A 15,419-nucleotide genomic window follows, 5' to 3' on the forward strand; every position below is an offset into this window, starting at 1 on the left:
GATGGGACAATGCTTGTCGGCGTTGTATGCACGGGAGTAGTTGCTCGTTTATTCTGATGAGACGCACTGGGGAAATGAACGACATGCGGCATGCCGCCGCTCTCAACCTAGGAACGTTGAAAATTTGCCGAGCCAGGAAGTCGTTTGTCTCTAGAGTCGCGCTGGCTGCCTTCGAGGCAATTCTTAGCTCCCAATGCTACCCCTCTCGGTGAACCGTTAACAATTGGATTAAGGTTGGTGTGACTCGTCTTCGCCTTCTGCTGTGCCTAGGGAGAGTGGTTGTTCGGATAAAGTTGGTGTGCTGCATCCAACAGCTTCGGGGCTTGGTCACATCTACGGACCGGTACCTTTAGAGGGCACCATCCATCCGCGTCGAGTTCTTGAGGCCGAATACTGCATAGTCGTTCAGATTGGAGCAGCTGCTTTCCCCAACTTTGTCTGGGCATTGTCAATCATCGCCATAAGAGAGGTCCCAAGGTTAGAGTTCTCAACTCACACCTATATAGAGTCAAAGAGCCCCCCTCTTTACTCCAACCCCTGAGTTCTGAGCATTGGTCTCTGGTTCGATCTATATCATCAGGATTGGCCTTAGCTCTTATTTATATATACGCTTGCACTCAGGCTTGTTGAGTTGCCGCAACTCCGAGACCTTTCCGAACCTCCAGACCGGTTGGCTCTAACGGACATATCCCGAGCCTCTCCGATCGTCACAATGGATAAGGTTTCCAAAAAGCTGTCACAGACCAAAGAAGATGTTGTCACGGCCTATCGAACGGATGCTAATGTCAATAGAGCCAAGCGCTGGGCTGGGCCTATTGCTCGCCGCGTCCCATCTGCTGCGGCTGAGTATCTCTATGAGAAGTTTCCCATAATCCAGTGGCTGCCTCGATACAACCCCAAATGGCTTTTGAACGACTTTGTCGCTGGGATCACCGTGGGTGTGATGTTCGTGCCACAGGGTATTTCCTATGCTAAGATAGCAACCATCCCTGTGGTGCATGGCCTTTACTCTGCTTGGATTCCGTCTTTACTTTACCTTTTCATGGGGACTTCAAAAGGTGAGCTGTCCCCCCTTTTAATACTCGCGAAAAATGATGACTATAAATCTGTTTGTTTCAGATTGGCTGACATGAATTTTTTTTTCTTTTCGATTTATTAGAGATATCCGCTGGCCCGACATCTGTCCTTGGTCTCCTTACAGCAGAGGCAGTTGCCTCCTTACCCGATGAAGACCCAGCTACGGTTGCCTCAGCCGTGGCATTCATGGTTGGCGTCTACGCTCTTATTGTTGGAGCCCTCAAACTTGGATTCCTCCTCGATTTCGTCAGCGGCCCTGTCTTAACTGGATGGATCTCAGCTGTTGCTTTGGTCATCTTGCTTGGGCAAGTCGGCTCCCTGGTTGGCTTGACGGTCGGTTCTACAACTGTGGAGATTATTCGCGGTGTTCTTGGTCACCTAGATAAGATCCAAGGAATGACAGCGTGCATTGGTCTAACGGGCATTGCGATGCTCTTAGTCTTCGAGCATGTTGGCAAGACCATAGGTAAGAAGAACAAGTGGATCAAGTTTATTTGCACCAGTCGAGCTGCGGTTGTTCTTATCATCTACACTCTGATCTCCTGGGGTGTTAACAAGGACCGTGGTGAGAAAAACTATATGTGGGCTGTGACTGAGATCAATGCCAATGGACTCGCCAAGGCCAAGAGCCATGATACCAACCTACTTGCCAAGGTGGCCGGTCGATCTGTGGCTCCATTTATTGCCATGTCTATTGAACATCTTGGAGTTGGAAAGGCTTTTGGTCTAAGAAATGGATATGACATTGATCGTTCTCAAGAGCTGTTGTTCCTCGGAACTGCCAATATGGTTGCTAGCATCCAAGGCTCGATGGCGTCTGGAGGTGCCATGAGTCGTACGGCTGTTTCCAGCGAAGCTGGGTCTAGATCTCCGTTAAACTTTATCTTTACTGCTGGATTTGTTCTCTTGACCCTTTACGAACTTGCTCCGGCCCTGTACTGGATCCCCAAGGCCACCCTTTCCGCTATCATTGTAAGTTTACATACAATCTCATTTCGCTGGTACACGCTCAATATACTAACATGTTTTCCTTCCTTTCTAGATTATGGCTGTCGCTCATCTCGTTTCCCCCCCAAGCTCTTTTATCGGTACTGGAGAATCAGCTTCATCGACTTTGTCGCTTCCATGCTAGGATTCTGGGTCACTCTTTTCACTACAACAGAAATTGGTCTCGCTGTATCTGTCGGCTTCAGTATTGTTTACACTCTCCTCAGACTGGCGTTCCCGCGTTTGGTCAAGATTTCTCATTCACAGGCGGAGAATAACCACTGGTCACTCTCAAAGAGCCGTCCCAATGACGCAGAGATCGACGTTCCCTCGGAGGCATATCTAGTCAGATTTACTAGCGATATGCTGTTCCCCAACGCCGAAAGACTCAAGAATTCGATTGTTGACGATATCAAAGTTCGTTACGAAGCTTCTTCAGCAATGGTACAAGTGGCCGAAGAAAACCGAGTCTGGAACGACTCGACGAAGAGACGAGTCGCTAAGATCCGCCACCGTGAACAAATCACGCCCATCTCAACTGACGCCTATCCTTTGCGCTACATTGTCCTTGATTTTGGAATGATTTCATTTATTGATACAACTGCAGTTCTACTACTCATAGAATTAAAGATGTCTCTGCGTAAATACTTGGGCAAAGAGTTGCAATTCCGCTTCGTCAACATGGCCCCCCAAGTTCTGGAGAGGTTTACCCGCTCAGAGTGGGAATTCGTTCGCGAGGGCGAAGAGCGGACTGGAAATGACGACGTCATCTTCTCTTCCTTTGAAGTGGCTCTCTTGCACCGCGATGGAGACGAGAAAGCTGAAAAGGTGGAGTACGTAGAGAAGGCGGTCGATGTTTAGGGGCCTGAATAAGGTACATATGATTTAGCAATAACTGCTCAGATTGCTTTTTTGCAATTTGAGCATGGGAAATATGGACAGGGATTTGAACCCCTGGAGGAGTTAGGCTATGGGATCTTTCTTGTGATGGAATATGGGTTACTTTACGATTATGAAACGATATCAGACTGCTTAGGACGGCCTGAGCAGCGCAACAGTTTAGCTTCAGTATTTACACTTTATCTATTGAATTCTTTATTTTTACTTGTCAAAAGTAGAAAATCTTCAACTCTCTATGATATTTAGCAATGAGATAATAATCACTCTAAAATTGGCCGAACGCCCCCAACTCTTCGGTCGAGGCAAGCTGGCCAGCCTCCGAGAAAGACGACCAAAGAAGTCCAAATTAGACTGTAGGAAGAACGGGTTTAGGCTTGAAATGCACGTCAGACTGATGGCGTCAAGTCTTCCCCCTCATTCTGATAGTTTTCGTAACCGGACGAATCTCGGTATCGGGGGAAGTCGTCCAAAGCCTCCATGTTGGCGCTAAGAATACACTGCCTCCCCCCATTGACATGATTTGAAGATGTAAGTCAAACTATTTGTTTTTTACCCCTCTCAGCTCTCATGTAAAGACGAAGTTGGGGTACAACTTCGATACCTTTAGCTGAATCTGGAATGGAGACTCTTTGTTTTTAGAACGATTTTACAAGTCGAAGGGGAGAAGAAGGGGGGTGAAGGGGGGTGAGAGAGTTGAGAAGGAAAAGAAAGCTAAGAAGCAGTAGAAATTGAGGAGAAGGAACTTTTTGTTGGAGGCAAAAAGCACGGCTTGGCAGCTGTCTGTTTTGGGGGCGTTATGGAGATGGGTTGGGTTAATAGGGTGTGTGTGTAAGTAAATGTAGATGGAGATGGGGCGTGTAAGGGATGTGCAAGGGGCGTATATGAGACTCATGTATTATTGTATTATGCCATCATTGGGTAATAGAAGGGGGTGAGGGCTCTTATTACCATTTGGAGAGGAGTCCTGCTAATGGATTAGTTGTAGTCAGGCGGCCAAAAAAAGAGGCTGATATGTAATCTAGTGATCTTTTTCTTGCCTCCTTGTACTGTAGCCCCGGGTATAAATCCGGTAGTTTAGCTTGGAATAAGATAATAGATGAGGAGGCAAAATCTGGAGGCCGTGTGTATGGGGTTATCGGAGTATTCATCAGTGGATCAAGTCCAGGTGGCGATAGGCGAGGTTGGAGTAGCGGTAGGTCACATGGAAGCCCTCATATTGACTTTTCTTGATATGGCGTTTGAAATGCCTAATTGAGATGGATATATTTGCATGTGTTATTATTGATACGTATACTACATAGCTCACTCTCTAGGCATGAACGGGATAGATGGCCACCTGATTAACTGCCCATTCTGTGTCTCCATACTCATTTCTCACTTTTAGTTGCAATAATACCATTAATTTTCTTCATATGCCTTTCAAGTAGAGTACATCACATTATCAACTCCATACAAATATCTCTTACAACCTTTTCCCAAATCGAAACCAAAATCACTCTAGTTCAACTTTTCCAAGATATACTATTCCAGTAAAACCAGTCACCATCCTTTTATTCTAGGCATTTAAGACGCCAGCATAAGCCAGGCTAGAATAGCACGCCTCATTCCTTATCATCCGCATCCTCCGCCCAATCTTCCTCCTCTGTCTCTACCCATTCTTCATTCTCTAGCTCTTCAGCGCCTTCATCCTCTGGAAAGGCTGTGAGAATCGTAGTCGCTACATGCGTATTTCGTGCAAAAAACGGGTGATCTTTAGCTGGGGTCCTGCCAAGACAGATGGACCCAATCGGAGTGTGAAGTACATCGTTTGCCCGGCAGCGGACACCAAGCCATTCCAACAAAAACGCAGAGCTAATTGGAGTATCTGCTTGAGAAGCCATCATATAGGCGTTTACGAGATTCCACTCTTCGTAGTCCGTGTAGAGGCGGCCTGCCAAAATGCCAAGCTCCACTTTGAACCATGAAGGGAACTCAGTGTTGGTGGGAATTGGGGGCAATGTATAATAATCAAGCCGATTAAAAGGCGTCATAGCTCGTGTAATAGGAGGAGCATAGGCAATTAGGTGTACATCTGATTCGATACCGACATGCCGAAGCCTCGGAATAAGCAGCTCAACCTCTTCGGGAATGATGATTAGGGCGGTCTGAGTTGAAACGCTCCAGAGAATCCATTCTACGGGACGCTATAAACGATGTCAATGATTAGCATCACATAACTAGAGGGAATTCATAATCAATATTACGGCGAATTAGACTTACTAGGAACCGATCGCCCACATTTTGATTTTTTTGATAGAGCACAATTGTCCGACCAAATTCTCTTGAGACAAAGAATCTCGATCCAGTGCTACAAATCCGGTGCTTTTTGCCAGTTTCCGTCTGGCCAATGTAGTCAAAAGCATGATCGACTTCTCCAGCGGCAATATCTAGTTCCCCGGTCTCTAAGAAGCTCAAGATAGTTGAGCTCAGACCTGGAAAGTGGAATGCCTCGTAGTGAACGGGTCTTTCTGTATGACGTTGTGTCTCAAGCTGTACTTCAAGCTCACGTTCTTGCTCCACCTCTCCAAATGCATCTTGTTGCCAAGCGTCTGTACTATCGTGTTGAGATAGCTTGTCTACAAATCCTTGAAGGCGAGATGAGCTCATTCCCCCAAGGCCTTGTAATGGGTCGTGAGATGAGCCGCTGTATAGCTGCTCCAGAGTCTGATGCTCTTGCTGTTGCAATACTTTGACTAGGCTAGATTCAGAAGACTTTGAAGTAAGAAAGTCGGGATATTGCAGGACTGCATTTGCACGCCGGCAGAAATCGGTACCCTGAGCCCGGAATAGAGGATGTAAGTCTTCATTTGCCCTACAGGTTTGCTCTAGAAGCCAGAAGATGACGTGAGGAGACTCTATGCGGCTTTTAATAGGAAAACGCCGGCCGCAAATATCCCTGATGCTCATATCGACTTCTGGCGGGGCGAAGAAGGTCACGGACTGAGTTGTACGTAGTTGTCTAAGGCGCATGGCCGCTGCAGTGAAATCCGATCGTTAGTACTTATATCTACCATCTCATCATGCTTGAATAATCCTATTGATGGTTCGTGCGATCAACTGTAGGTAGATATGGAGTGGTAAAGAAGATACTTACCTTGCATTGTGTTGTCTTTCGTCTGCTTGAGTGCTAGAGTTAGTGCCGCCCGTGCATCTGCTGGTAATTTGAGGTCAACTCCTCTGGTATGAGCCTCATCGAAATAGACGATGCAATCTTTCAGGTCATTCGCTAGCCGTGTGGCCAGCAGCGGTGCATCTCGCTTCGCCGGATCTCTGAAGGTAACCCAAGCACTGTTGTCAGCACGAAAGTAAACAGCTGCGTCCGACTTCTTCTTCTTGTCGACTTCAAGCCACAGCCTAGCCAAGTCCCGGTTTCCCATCTCAAGGATATATGCACCAGCATCTATTAGAACCATGATATCTCGCTTTGATAGCTCTGCCAGCATGTTACGCTCACTGAGACGTCGCCGGTTGCGGTCCACCATGACAGCATATCTCCTGTTGCGAGGCTGCAGCAGATACGATAAGACCTCAGCATTTGTCTGAAGGAGATCGGGGAGATCTTCTTGCTGAATTGTCATCGGTAGTAAATACCTGTTATCATTGGTGCCACTGAAACCTGTCGTTCGTGCACGGCGAGTTGTTTCTGGTTTGGTATCCTGAGGAATATCCCACGCAGAAGCTTGCAATTTTATAGTATATTGCCGCGCGTGGAGTGGGAAGACGAAATTGTTCATGTAATAGTCAGTGACAACTTGGGTTCGCAACAGGTGTTCCCAAAGAAGCTTCATCTGAGACTCATTGTCTAGATTTATAAAGTTCCAATGCTGTAGAGAAGGGGGTAAAATTGATCCCGAAGTCAACTTCTCATACTCAAATGCTGCGTCTTCTGAATCCAATACATGCTTTATGGCTTCTCGGAACTGCGCAAATGACAGTCCAGCCGAGTAAAAGCTTAGGCATGTCAACATGATGGCAACATCCGGATGGCCGTACTCGGATAACTCCGAAGGTACGCCTTTAGCCATATAGGGGACTGCGACGGGAGGCCGGTGTGGATGTAGGCCGTATTGCACATTCCATCGCTTTGCTAGGCAGAGCACTAATATCTTGCAGGTAACTAACCCTCGAACAGTGAGTAGTGTTATTTCTGCGCTCTCAGGGCGCGAGAAAGAATTGACTGCTTTCTTGAACGCCTCTTTATCAAGGGTCTTCTCAGAAAGCACCCGCTTGATAGCTGTTCGCGTGTCTTCATCAGCTATTCCCTCTCTGTAGAGAAAAGGAGCTTTGCCGGCAGCGACATCTTCTACTATGAGCCGGTGAAGCTCATCTTCGACATCAGTTCGTAGAAATTGAACAGTAGGAAGCCAGCTAGATGTTGCCGATACCTCTATACTATGTGGAAAGTCTGCCTGTAGTCGCGGCAAATACTCGGACACCATAGATAGAAGACCCTGTGCAACCCGCCATCGAAATGGATGTCCGTCGACTGCCATCTCTGATCCACTAGGATGATTGAGCTGAGTTTTCGGGGACAAGGTAAAATCTGATTCATCTAAAATATCTCGACAATGAGTGTCAAGCCAATTTTGGAAATTGATCATTGATTTGGCTTCTTTGAACTTATTATCCGCAAGGCGCTGTAGCCCTGATAGTCTGAACGACAGCACATGTTCATGGCTCGTCAAGATTAAACCTCTAGATCCTTGGATATCATGGTGCAAATCTTTGTATAATTGAATTATATGATCTGCAGTCGATGTTTGGCGTGAGAATGGTATATGGCATATTTCTCTTCCAACGAGGCCGCCTAGTCGTGCATGTATCATATAGGCCGTCTGCATTACAAGAGACCTGGGGACTATAAGATGGGAAACATCCATCCCATTTGCCAACGTAGCTGCAGCCATGGGCATGATACAGGATGTTTTACCTGCGGCCTAAATGTTAGTATTTATCTCCAATCTAAAATCATCATCACGGCTTACCTCTCCCCATATTCATTTGTAGAACGCTATTCTCGCCCGATGTGGGATTAATGATTGCTCGGGCAACATCAACTTGATCCGTACGAATCAGCATGTTGCTGTCAATCTCCAATAGCAGCCAATCAGAATCTTCTTGCGCGGGATCCCAGTTCTCATGGCCGACATTGTGAAGCTCTTCATACATAGCTCGCTGATCACCACAAAGTATAGCAGTTCTCAGACGGTTTAATCTCTGGATTTCTGCAATTGCGCAGCCATAATGTATAAGAGCTTCCTTCATGCCAATGCCAAAATGATGATTAGCGCGAGATTGCAAAAGCTCGAGCATCTCAATAGGAGTTTTGCATGGCAGAAGATCTCCTAAAGCGAGCCACGTGAATCGAGTATCGCTTGACCAAAGTGCAGTTTTGATCAATTGCAGATATGTGGATGCAGCGACCTGGGTATCTTCGATGGCATAAGTTATCTCCATTATATCAGGAATGAAATCCAACGAATCGGCACCTCTTATGTGGTTATTCTGCTCCAAAGCTTCCAAACTGCGAAGAAGGTCGCCACTATAATTATGACGCAGGGTGTTTGCTGAATTAGAAAAGGAATCTAGTATTTGGCCTAATTCGACGAGTTCAAGTGGCGCTTGTTGAAGTTTGCTGGTTTGTGATTTTGGCTTAGTAGATTTGAAATGGCTGTCGATTCGAAGAAGTTCTGGGCCAGCTTTGATCACAAGATCTTGCGAAACAGATGGAACAGGTTCTTGATAATTGGCACTGAGAAGATTGAAGTTTCTCGGCTGCCACTGTCCCGGTTTCTTTGAGAAGTAGCTAGAGCTATTGAATAGACCTTGATATTGCAAGATAATATTGTCAACTTGACCAATATAAGCTGCCAACAGATCATTTTGTCGTCTACGATCCCAGTCTGGCTGAATAGTGTGTAATGCAGTGGAAATATTGATATGGGGCAGGATATGGACCTCGCTGGGACTAGGACTGCTTGGAAGTTTAGGCCAAAGTTTAAGAAGCGCTTTAGCGAATAATTTCCCTTGGCTCTCACATTCTTTTTCGTGGCTTTCCTCTGTTCTCTGCTGTTCCTTACCATTATTAGACACCGAGGGGCACGGTATGAATCCTTCGGCAATGAACTTCTGAAGGATCTCAATTGTAGGAGGTCCGCGGTCTTTGAAGCGCGAAAAATCAGAGTACATTGGACGCTCTAAGTCCCTGAGTTCTTTGATACAGCAAAATGCCGTCAAAAAGTTGATAACGTCCATATCGGCCTTGGGGCGAAACAAGATTAAACTTAGCTGGAAGATTGACGAGAATACATTTTTCTCATCACAACAGAAGTTTATAAGCGAGCCAAAGCGTTGGTTGATTGGGTCATCCATTTGCTTTAGGAGAGGTTCTGTACTCAATAAAGAACTATTATGGAAGCCATCGATATAGTCCCAAGTTTCAAGAATTTCTTGCAGACTGCGCTTTATCTCGATATGCGGTGATCCTGAGTGTATCATGTTGGCAATTCTGTATACCTTGCTACTATTGGCATCCAGTGATCTATCACGAGGAACGTATATCTTATCAGATTGCCGTAGATATGCAATGTCCTCGTTTGTTCGCTCATATAGCGAGCGACGAGTTATTGCGCGGAGCCGTAGTTGAGTTTCTTTCCTAGAAGGCATCGTGTGAATTTCCGTTCCTTGAGAAAATTTAGCTAGCTTGGCTGCCTTCTCCTCAATTTTTCGAATTAGAGTCTCGAATTGGTCACTTTGGATGGTCACCGTAAGAGACTTATTCCATTCTACCCTCTGTAAGCGTCTGAGATCTGCAGGATAATAATCTCGCTGAGGGAGCAAAGATATAAATTCCTGAAGGTTTGGAGAAGAAGTGGGTGACCATGGCTGGGCTGTACCGGATTTCAGAATGCGGATTGCTTCCTCCGTTCCGGTTACTCCTGTTAGAGGATCCGGTATACAGAAAGATGTGACAGCGTGGTATAGAGCTTTCTTGTATAACAAAATTGGTTCTGCCGGTGCAGATAAACGGCCAAGAGCCTCGTCAATGTCGAATCGAAAGTACCCATCAGAGTCCTTTGAGAAGGAGCATACATGTATGCCGCTGTGGTGACGTGCCCACGTCAATTTTCCATTGGGCACAATTATGCTTCTCTTTGTCTCGTCTTGCATGTCTCGTAACACGATTTTACTGGCAAGCCCATACCATGTTCCAGCGTCTTGATTGAGGTCTATAGATGCTTTGAGCTGCCTGCAGTCAAGTAAGCCGATATCATTGACGCAGAACTCAAGGTCTAGATGACGTAGTTCAACTGAGAGTGTGCCCCTTCGTGCTACCGGTTGGAAGACTGTTAGCTTTTGTGGCGTTTCAAAATGTCGGAATATACTGGCCACTTGTTGAAACTCAGCAGATCGTGGATCAACTAGGTTAACATTTCCGCCACGAGTTGCTGTCCCCTTAAAAAAATCCAACCTCCAGTCGCGAGGCCGGCTCCACCAAGCTGAATTATGCCGCCGAATTTCCAGAATACCAGTTTGCAGGTCTAGCCAATGGTAGCAGGAATCTACTAGACTCATAGGTAGATCAAATGTCATGGGGTTATGTAGATTGAAAATGGCGCTGGGAATGAATTCGTAAATTACATCTCCTTTTTGTGCTCGTACAACGACCCGAGATTGGCGTTGGGCAAAATGAATGATCTGATCTTGAAAACATCGGTCAAGTCTATAGTCCATACCGCACATGGACGAAGGATAGACGTATAAACTGTGGTCTCCGAATAACAGCTGGATAGTGGGATCGTTAAGCATAGCTGGCGGGAGACTCCCTCGTCGCTTTCCGTTGACGAGGTAATGACCTTCCAAAATATGTAAATGGAAAACCTGTTTGCTTTGAAAGCGCTCAAAATTTTCGTCCACAACGAACCGAATCCAATTCTCGTGTGGATAGGGAAGAAACGTCCATGATTCAGACTGGGCCGTGCTATTGGTACTATTCTGCCAGTTAATGTCAATAGCCTCTCCAATGATCTTTGAATGAGCTTCAACTGCATTGTGAATCAAAGAGCTAAGGCGAAAAGTCATCTTTGCATCATGGATAAACATGGTTTTGACCAGATCTGGCAGACTGTTGATGCCAACCACTTGAGTTTCTTGAAGGGCCATTGAAGCTCGAATCCAAGAAGAAAGATCAGTTGAAAAAAGCGCCGTCTCGTGTCTAATATAGATCTCGAAAGTCCTACGACATAGCAAAGCCGCCTTTAGGCTATAAATGGAGATTCTATGAGCATCCTTTTTGTCTTGAGCCTTCCTAGATTCTTCTTGAGATGCATTGATCCATTCTAGAGCAGTAGCCCTAGCTAATTTGAGAAGATGTTCAAACTCGCTGCGCATTTTGCCATCAGGTAGTAAAGAGAAAGCTCGCAAACTCAGGCTGATAAGTAGTTCCATGCCGCTTGATTCTCTCCAATTTGTACGGATAGAATTCAACCGATTTTTAATCTGCTCTTTCAGGCCCCTGGTAAAATGCGCATCTGTCATAATTGAATGCACTTTACGTAGAGCACCTGAATCCCCAAGAAGACGAGGACCGGCCTGGACAGTCAACTGAGTAAGCAAAGAGGTTGTGTCTTCACTGCTGAAATCGAGGTTAGAAGAGCCAAGTTCCACAAGGATTTTTAGCCAGCGGCGAGATTTTCCAGCAAGGAGCTTCTGATATGTCGAAAATTCTGCCAGAGACATGGTGGATGGGCATCTGGTGATATTGGCTTGGGTCTCATAAGAGGATGGACCGTCAACATCCTCAGCTGGATGTTGTTGTGGTATCAAAACGGTGCTGGAAAGTCCTCTTGGAACTCGAATTCCGCAAATATGATACAGCGTGGGAACTTTAGCAAGATCGCTCGCCCACATTTTGGCCCCATGGTCGTATAAACGAAAGTCTGCTGCAAACGGCAAGATGATTTTATTCATCGGCACCAATCCCTCACTGAAACTGTAATGTGTTTCTATGAAGCATTTCTTTCGTGATGCGAGCGAAATATTCGTGCCATCTGCCGTCATAAAGTTCGACAGTAGGGGACATGAAGCTAACGAAGTAAAAGGTGGTTTTGATCGCAGGCGGCCAGGGTGCGCTAAATCTCTGAGGATCTTCCATGTTGCATTGCGGTAAGCAGACAGATATTTGGGAATTAGCAATTCAAAAACGATTTGACACTTTTTGGCTTCGCCATCTGGAAGAAAATCTTCGTGGTGTTGCACTCGGAGCCGATTACGGCACCTCCAGTGCCAGCATCTCGTGCAGCCTTGAATATTTCGAACACCATGTTTAAATGTGCAGGAACAACCCGTTGTATTAATATTTTGAGTACGTTCTTCATACTCAGATGTAACCTTTTCCCAATTTTCAATCTTAGCTTCACGGTTTGCCTGCGCTGCGTCTTCGATAGTTGCCATATCTTTCTTCATCTGCTCTGATTGCTTCACATATTGTTTGGCGAAACTGACCGTATACGAATCTTCAAGAATGTGGCCATGTTGAGCTTTTGCGTGGCGATTATCAAGATAATCCTGAATTGCCAAGAGTCGCTTCATATCAGACAGGGAGGGCAGTTGAAGGACATCGAGGAGTTCAGGCTTGAAGACCGGGCGATAGTTGCCCAACAGAGGACAGCATATGAGGGCAGATTTGTCCATCCGCATCCAGAGTTCAAATATCGCGAGCGCCTTGGAACTCTGAAGAATTGGGTCGCCATCATAGGCTTTTCCAATCTCCTGAAAGACCTTGTGAATTTGGTCAGCAAGTCTCTGGCAGTGACTTTCACTACCGTCGACAGTGCTCGAGGCAAGCCGACTATCGAGCTCAATTTTCTGCTCCAGCTGACTTAATACGTATATTCGATTGAAAAAATTATGAGTTTCCCCAATTTGCTCAACCAAATGCCGGGGAAGATCCGATGACACATTGCTTAGGGGCTGAGGAGCTTGCTTGTCAGCCAAAAGCTTGTCGAGGTGATCGCGGCTATTCATCAGTGACAACCGCAAAGACTTTTCAGGCACTCGTTGGGGAAGTCGTCTGATGGATCGTTCTGTTTCTTTCTTTATATCATTCCATAGAGATTCGACAGAGCTGTTTGCAAATTCAATTGAACTTTTAATTGTCGGCGCAGCGTTGTTGAAGAAACTCTCAAAGGCGTCTTTGTGCGTTTGTAGGTGAGTTTTCTCCCGGTCAATCTTGATCATTCGACGACATAGCTTTGTTCGAAGAGTGACGACCAGCTCAGGCTCAGGCTCAAGCTTATTGACCTCATTGATGAGACGAATATTTTTGACTCCATCTTCCACGGTGGCAAGCAGTGATGTGGTAGCGTCTTGGAGTAAATTGGCAAAGAAAATACTCATTAATAACTTGTAACAAGCTCGTCCACTTTGACCAAGAGAAATACTAAGCTGTCTTTGGGCTGCAACCCTCAAGACCAGCCAGAAAGGGAGTCTTCTCCATGGCAATGATGCCGCCTCTAAGAGGTTAACATCGTCTCTAATTCTCTTTCTGAGAGTTGGAACTGCAGCAAAGTCGCCGATAGCCTCAAGGATAGCCATTAGCATCTGCGTTATCAAAGCCGGATCGGACGTGTCTCGAAGCTCTGACACGGCTCTCCCAGCCTTTCGAGCTTGAGCTTGGAGGCTATGAATTGACTCCATGCTAGCTCGCTCGAGAAATGATGCAAGCGCTTCCTGAAGGTTCTTATCATTGAACTCTGCAAGAGACAAACGGACAGAGCGTCCTGGGAAATCCCATTGAAGGGCATTATCGGCAGCAAGTACGTGTTCAGTCGTCGGAGATGTTTCGAAAGACTCTATGATAATTGAGTCTTGCCCGTTCCTATCACGACTTCATTAGCGAGATTAAAGATATGTTACCACACTGGGTCCAAGCACTTACTCATTGGTCTCATGCCTTATGAGGATGGCGGCGTTTTGTTCAATCACATAGAGGATCAGAACATCCTGTGGCTTGATTTGCGCAAAGTATCGCAGCATAGTTTCTTTGTCGAGTCTTCCACGATTCAACTCGCGGCATGCTTGAAGTGATTCGCTCAAGGAGCAGATAGCATTAGAGAAAGGCTGACCTGCCAGGCCTTCCGCCTGTTTGCAAGCTCGCTGCAATCTGGTGAGAAGATCGTCGGATATTTCCTCATAACTCTCTTCTTTTTCTCTTTTCCCAGGCACGTTTGGGGGTAATACGGCGTGATCCAGGACAGATCGAAGGAGAGCCATGACGATAGTTTGGGGGGATGATCAGTAAAACGCAGCAAGAATTGTCAAAATCGGGAGTCATGTGTGTGGAAGAAGTTTTTGAGAAGAGCATTTTGGAAATGAAGGCCATCGTAATAAATAAATACAGAAATAATTTTCACGTTTGTGCGCCAGCTGCCTCAATTGAATGAAGATTCCGCCAGCTGCCGTTTGGTGACGGCCAGCAGCAGCAGCAGCAGCAGACCTGCAGCCAGCCGATATTGAGGGATGCCATTCGTCGGATACGTACATCATGCTGTAAATTCTATGCTCTTGCCCCTTTACACTGCAAGTCACTGTATGCGGGAGGCCCTCAAGACGAAACAACGGCTGGCTGCTGCCGCGAGTTTGTCTTCAAGCACTGCTAGCAAATCCAAGTGGCGAGATCAAACACTGATCCCAGGTAGGCATTGGTACGTAGAAAACAGACGACAGTGCTTTAATTATGCTTGTATATCTCATGTGGCTCTCTTTACTCCGCTAGTAGATAGCTGCAAATAACAGAGAGAGACAGGATGAACAAACGCTTGATAGACAGATTTTTGAGAGTGTAGTTGCTTTTGTCATATCTACCAAATGCCCCTGAAGCAAGACTCAGAGTCTCTCTATTCCACGCACGGGGCATGACCTGCGCATCGTCATTCTTAGAAGGTCTGCGCTCTCGCATCTCTCTTCAGATGGCTAACCGAGATTATTTGAGGGTAGCAGCATTGGGGAAGCGCAAACAAGGCCGCCATCGCCTCTTACATTCACGTGAAAATTTGTTGGTCGTTTGCGTCTCATTAATCACTGTTATGCCGAAAGGAAGTCCGCTCAGGAGATGTTTCACGGTGCATCGCGGCTAGCAAAGATATTGATGCCAAATATCTTGGTGGCTTTCCCATTGCCTCAAAAAGCTAAGGCTAAGACTAATGGCGACCAGAATCAAGCAAGATACAGTATATGACTAAGCCAAACGCACCAGAAATAAACTAAAGACGGCGGAGTATAGGGCTGAAATGATGTGTTCCCAGAGTACGTCCTCTAAAGAAACTTGTTTGGACACAAACGGCTTGAGGAGAACATCCAAGGTCTGGCGATACCAAGGTACGTGTAACGAGTACATGTGCTATGATTATTACGAG

General features: G+C 46.1%; 3 protein-coding genes across 3 annotated transcripts; 1 reads left to right on the forward strand and 2 right to left on the reverse strand.

Moving 5' to 3' along the window:
- Nucleotides 1-712: 712 nt before the first annotated feature.
- Nucleotides 713-2,925, forward strand: TrAFT101_005234 (uncharacterized protein; the record flags this gene model as incomplete). The annotated part of the gene is made up of 3 exons (XM_066127414.1): nt 713-1,058; nt 1,160-2,053; nt 2,120-2,925. The coding sequence occupies 3 exons, from the start codon at nt 713-715 to the stop codon at nt 2,923-2,925; spliced, it is 2,046 nt and encodes a 681-aa protein (XP_065983525.1).
- Nucleotides 2,926-4,492: 1,567 nt separating this feature from the next.
- Nucleotides 4,493-7,496, reverse strand: TrAFT101_005235 (uncharacterized protein; the record flags this gene model as incomplete). The annotated part of the gene is made up of 3 exons (XM_024900953.2): nt 4,493-5,147; nt 5,224-5,978; nt 6,098-7,496. 3 exons carry the CDS (start codon nt 7,494-7,496, stop codon nt 4,566-4,568), a joined length of 2,736 nt encoding a protein of 911 aa, XP_024757566.2. The 3' UTR covers nt 4,493-4,565.
- Nucleotides 7,497-7,977: 481 nt separating this feature from the next.
- On the reverse strand, nt 7,978-14,277 carry TrAFT101_005236 (uncharacterized protein; the record flags this gene model as incomplete). Its single annotated transcript, XM_066127415.1, has 2 exons — nt 7,978-13,882; nt 13,943-14,277. 2 exons carry the CDS (start codon nt 14,275-14,277, stop codon nt 7,978-7,980), a joined length of 6,240 nt encoding a protein of 2,079 aa, XP_065983526.1.
- Nucleotides 14,278-15,419: the final 1,142 nt, after the last annotated feature.

Source organism: Trichoderma asperellum, chromosome 3 (assembly GCF_020647865.1).
Source record: "Trichoderma asperellum chromosome 3, complete sequence".
NCBI classification, from domain to species: Eukaryota; Fungi; Ascomycota; class Sordariomycetes; order Hypocreales; family Hypocreaceae; genus Trichoderma; species Trichoderma asperellum.